Source organism: Chelonoidis abingdonii, chromosome 11 (assembly GCF_003597395.2).
Source record: "Chelonoidis abingdonii isolate Lonesome George chromosome 11, CheloAbing_2.0, whole genome shotgun sequence".
NCBI lineage: Eukaryota > Metazoa > Chordata > Testudines > Testudinidae > Chelonoidis > Chelonoidis abingdonii.
The window spans coordinates 15,998,214-16,003,995 of NC_133779.1; the positions used below are offsets into that span (position 1 = coordinate 15,998,214).

Consider the following 5,782-nt stretch of genomic DNA (forward strand, 5'->3'; position numbering starts at 1 on the left):
ACCATCCTCCAGCTCATTAATGAAGATATTGAACAAAACCGGCCCCAGGACCGACCCTTGGGGCACTCCACTTGATACTGGCTGCCAGCTAGACATGGAGCCGTTGATCACTACCCTGTGAGCATGGTGATCTAGCCAGTTTTCTATCCACCTTATAGTTCCTTCATCTAGCCCATATTTCTTTAACTGGTTGGCAAGAATACTGTGGGAGACCGTATCAAAAGCTTTACTAAAGTCAAAGAATAACACATCCACTGCTTTCCCCTCATCCACAGATCCAGTGATCTTCTCATAGAAGGCAATTGCATGACTTACCCTTTGTGAATCCATGCTGACTGTTCCTGATCACTTTCCTCTCCTCTAAATGCCCCCCTACGACCTCCCCACTTCAGCCTGTCTCCCCTCAGACACCCATCCCGTCTCTCTTCCAACACCCACCCACCTGCTCCCCTTCTGTCTCCTCTCAAATTCCTGTCCCCGACTCCCTCGCTGATCTCAGCCCATCTCCCCTCTAATCCCTTCCCCGCCACACCCTTGGCATGTTCCCCCAAATTCCCATAGCCTTTGCAGAGGGTCTCACAGGCCCAGAGGACTCAAGGAGGTTGGAAACTCTCTCCCTCACCAGTGTTACACAGGCTGGGGGCTGGGACTGGTTTCAAACCGAGCCCCTGGTTCTACTCGGCTCCTGGGCAAACCCCCAGCAGCAGCCGCTCACAGGCAAAGCTTTCGGGTTAACCCCCCGGACAAGGAATCACACCTGGTCTGTCTATTGAAATGGGGGCTGAGCGAATGCGGCCAACAGCCAGAGTCAGCCGGCTCCAAGTCTGGCTGCTTCAGGAGTCACCGGAGGAGAGCCGCTTGTATCCAGAACAGCTGGGCTTTGGAGGGAGGAACTGGATCATTTCACTCTCCAGACGGACGGGCAGGGCAGGCGCTGACCCCGCTCCTAGTGTAAGCGGGGGAAGGGTCCCGCTATTGTGGGGAACTTTCCTGGCTTATACCTACCCCAGTGGGACTGGCTAGTGAAAGGATCTGAGTCCTCGCTCCCACTCACTTTATGCAGAGGCCTGTCCGACCTCGAGGGCTCCTCTTCCTCCCTCCCCTGTGTGACAAAGTGGGGGATTTTCTTGTTTTTCCCTTGTTTTTCCAATGGTTTGCATGCAGAGGGGGTGGGACTCAGTGTCCCCAGGTGTTACGGGTTTAACAAGGTGAGGGGAGGGGAAGTTTGTTGTTAAAGAGGACCAGAGAGAGAACTTGGGACCCCAGCCGATGGCCTGGAGGATGGAGACCCCAGCAACTGGGGACCCGGAGACCCAGCTCAAGAGTCGCAGCTGGTTCTGCCCAGTGGGAGGACAATGGGCTGCGGGGACAGGACCCCGGTGACCTGACCAGCTGGTTCCAGCCAGAGGGGCCAGAGGAGGGGACAGGAGAGGAGGCCCAGGCCACCTTGTTTACCTGCAGAGAAGACAATGGATAGAGGGGGGGCTTGGGGCCGGTGATATCAGTTGCCCAGCTGGGAAGCAGGGGGGCTCTGGGCTGGAGCGGGGACCAGCCAGAGCCCACCTGGATGCAGGGGAGACTGGGATGTGCTGTGCTGAGGGAGGCCAGGCCTGAGGCCCTGAGAGTTTCCTGTGCTGGGTTCAATGCTCAATAAACCCTCCTGTGTTATGCTGGCTGAGAGTCGCTCCAGTCTAGAGATCATGATGGCATTATTTCCTTTGGGGTGGAGGCCTCGGGGGGTCCAGAGTGAGTGGACTCCCTGAGGGGGCCCACGGCTGAGACAGATGTGCTGAGGCTCAGAGAGGTGCAGCTCCAGCAGGTGGAGAGGCCTGACCCCCAGAGAGAGTGGACCCCCGAGAAGGGCTGTTGCACTGAAGGGGTTTTCCCCCACGGACCTCACAGGGCCAAGAGTGGGCACGACCTCTGAGTCCGTGACACCATCTAGCCCAGTATCCTGTCTTCCAACAGTGGCCAATGCCAGGTGCCCCAGAGGGAATGAACAGAACAGGGAATCATCCAGTGATCAATCCCCTGTCACCCATTCCCAGCTTCTGGCAAACAGAGGTAGGGACACCATCCCTGCCCAGCCTGGCTAATAGCCATTGATGGACCTTGTGATGGGGTCAGTCACAGAGACCCCCTTGAGACTGTCACCTGATGTGCTGAGACTCCCTCTGAGCCCATTTTCCCTGCCAGCTTGGGACTCCAGACCCCTGCCTTGTTGAGCCAGACACACTGGCCAGCTGCACACACAGACCCAGGTATCGTCCACGCCCTCAAAGCTGCCAACTTTAACCCAAAACTGCCCAGCAGGTCACCTATCTCCAGCACCCAGACACCCGGCTCCCAATGGGATCCAAACCCCAAATTAATCCGTTTTACTCTGTATAAAGCTTATACAGGGTAAACTCATAAATTATCTGCTCTCTATAACACTGACAGAGAGAGATGCACAGCTGTTTGCTCCCCCGGGTATTAATCCCTTAATGATTTTATTAAGTATAAAAAGGAGGATTTAAGTAATTATAAAACAAAACACACAAGTCTAAGCCTAATAACATTTAAGAAAGTGATTACAGGTAAAACACCTTCAGAGATGTTGCAATAAGCTTCTTTCACAGACTAGACTGCTTCCTACTCTGGGCCTGATCCTTTCCCCTGGTACAGCCCTTCTTAGCTCCAGCTCAGGTGGTAAGTACGGGATTTCTCATGACTGGCAGCCCGCTTTGTTCTGTTCCCTTTCATAGCTTTGGCACAAGATGGGAATCCTTGGTCTCTCTCTGGGTTCCCAGCCCTCCCTCTAAATGGAAAAGCAGCAGGTTAAAGATGGATTCCAGTATCAGGTGACATGTTCACATGTCCCATGAGCCCCTCCCTTCTTTCAGGACTGGCCTGCAGGTAGGCAGTGGAGGCTCAGGAAAACAGAGCCATCTACAGCCATTGTCCTAGTCAATGGGAGCCATCAAGACTCTAAATCACCATTAATGGCCCTTGCTTTGCATAACTACAAGAGAACCTCAGAATTAACTTCACATTTCTAGTTTTAGATACAAGAAAGATACATTCATCCAAACAGGATGGCCACGCTCAGTAGATCATAAGCTTTGTAATGATACCTTACAAGAGAGCTTTTGCTTAAAGCATATTCCAGTTACATTATATTCACACCCATCAGCATATTTCCATAAAAATAAGAAGTGCAACGTCACACATGGCATTGAGGGTTCAATCCTGGGGAGTTGCTGTCAGGTCAGGAGCTGTTGTGGGGGAGGATTCTCTGAGGCAGGGGTGTTTGGGGGCAGGGGGGGTTGTGCCGGCGTCTCAGCACCCCATGGGGAAGCAGCTCGTCCCCCAGGATATTAGCTTCCTTGCGCGGCCAGATCCAGGCTCCTGGGGGTGCAGAGAAAGTGGGTTAGAGGGTCCTGTGTCACTCTCAGCCCAGCCGCAGGGGGGAAAAAGGGGTACAGAAGGGGGGGTCACTTCACCTAGGGTGCCCCCCTCGGGCGGCTGTAATAGGCCTCAGCCAGGATCAGCCCCAGGATGAGCAGGACCACAGCGCTCAGCACCAGGTGGGCAATGTTGATGTTGATGAAATCTGGGTACCCCAGGGGGGCTGCTGCGGGGGAAGAGAAAAGTCACTTAGCAGCTCAGACGGGAAGATCAGCAGCTGGTGCTGCCCTGGGAGCAGAGCCCCCAACCCCTCTCTGGCAGGTCTGGCCCAGCCCCCCTCTGGGGGTCTCCCAGGTGCTGCGGCTCTGGGGCCTCCCCGGGGCCAGGCCCCTAAGGGGAGACCATGTCCTGCTGCCTCAGATTCCCCAGTGAAGGGGGCTCCCAGGTGGATGAACTACCCCTGAGACACCCGGCACCCCAGCACCAGGCCAGGGGATGGGGACAATCAGAGCCTCAGGATCTTAGCCCCCCAGTACAGGGAACCACCCCAGCTCCTTGTCCCCATAGGACACCTCTGTCCACCCCCACAGGTGCCTCTGCCCTGGCCTGTCTGCTGTGCAGTGAGCCCATCTCTGGGGTATCTCGGCTGCTGCCAAACACAGCCAGGCAGTGTGTGCGGGGGGGAGGGGGGAGGCTGGTACTTCAACAGTCGCCCCCCACACTCGGGCGGTGCCCAGGGCCCCGTGGACCAGGGCACAGACAGAGGCAACAGAACCTCTACTGGGGGAAGGTTCAGGGATCCCCTGAGACCCCACCGTGGGGAGGGGAAGCAAGAACGGAGAGAATTCTGGGTAATGCTCTTGCCAGTGGGATGTCATGTGGCCAAGAAGGGGGGATTATTGCCCCAGGAGTCTGGTACCGAGCTGGTCCCAATTTCACAGCCCAGCCCCCCAGACCCTGCCCCTCCCCTGGCATCCCCCAGCAAATTCTAGGCAGCGACCTGCATGGCAGGAGGCATCAGGGGAGCTGGGGGTCTGGTGGTGAGTGAGGGGCAGGGGGCTGCCCCTCCCGCTGATGTCTGAGCCCCACACACCCAGAGTCACTGCCCCCATCTCCCACAGCCAGCCCCAGCCTCTGGGCACCACGACCTGTTTCCACGGCTGGTTCAATGGAATCTTCACCCTCATCAGCCCTACAACTCCAGCTGCTGCTGCTCCCCCCTGGCTGGGGAACCCCACAGTGACTCTGTCCCTGCTTCCCAGCCGGGCGTCCCCTCTGCTGGATCAGGGCTCAGGGCAGACCTTGGCCCTGAGCGTCCATTGGCACTGAGCCCCTGAGGGTCTGGCTGGGTGTGAGGCTGGGAATGGGGACACCGAGCTGGGCCCCTCACCTCTCACCACCAGCTCCATGGGGTCACTGGGGTATGACACGTTGAACGGTTCTGATCTGCTGTGATAGGAGCAGTTGTAGCTCCCGCCGTCCTCCCGGCTCACATTCCTGATGAGAAACTCAGCCACAAAGCCGCCCGAATCCACAGGTGGGAAATGACGTCCTTCTTTATTAAGCAGAAACCGCATGCCCTGGTGCTGCCCCTCACACCGGATGGTCACGGCTGCCCCCAGGGAGACCACTCTGCTGGGGATCCCAGAGATATTGGGTTTGGGGTAGCTGGGCTCTGCAGTGGGAAGCAGACAGGCCGTGAGACACAGGCCCAGTTACTCACTCCGGGGGCCCATCCTCACCACATGGCCTCAGTGGTGGGTCAGACGCGGTGGCCCTGGGGACGGGCTCCTGGATGCCTTTCCACAGGGGCCAGAGTTTCCTCTGAGCCCTGGGCTACAGCATGAGACATGGAGCAACCCCAGCCCCTGGGGGCCCAGAGCTCTGCTCCCCGGCGGGTGACAGGCCAGGCCAGTCTCCAGGGTCCATTCACTCCCTGGCTTCTCTGCTGGGAGGGCTGGGAGCAGGACTCCTGCGTTCTCTCCCTGGCTCTGGGAGTGGAGTGGGGTCTAGTGGGGAGAGCAGGGAGGATGGGGGGCAGGACTCCTGGGTTCTGTGCACAGCACCACCACTGACTTGTAGGGGACTGTGCAAGTCTCTACTAAACACTGAGGTTTATAGCCTTCAGCTCCGCCCATCACCCCATAACTGATGTGTTGCCTGGGAAAGGCCCCCCCTGCTCTGCAGCCCTTCCTCTGCCCCAAATCTCCAGTGGCTGCTGCTCCTCCCTGGCTAGGAACCCCCACAGTGACTCTGTCCCCACTCCCTGGCCAGGCATCCCCTCTGCTGGGCCCAGGGCAGAGCCTGGCTCTGAGCGTCCCATCGGTGCAGAGTCCAGCTGGGTGTGGGGCTGGGAGTGGGGACATGGAGCCTGGTTCCTCACCTGCTACCA

General features: G+C 57.7%; 1 protein-coding gene across 1 annotated transcript in view; it reads right to left on the minus strand.

Annotated features, from left to right (window-relative positions):
• Positions 1-5,782, minus strand: part of LOC116834899 (alpha-1B-glycoprotein-like) — a 110,440-nt gene that overhangs the window by 33,689 nt on the left and 70,969 nt on the right. The window contains exon 8 of the mRNA XM_075071268.1: positions 4,781-5,065. Coding sequence (XP_074927369.1) covers positions 4,781-5,065 — 285 coding nt within the window. The remainder of the gene's footprint in view (positions 1-4,780; positions 5,066-5,782) is intronic.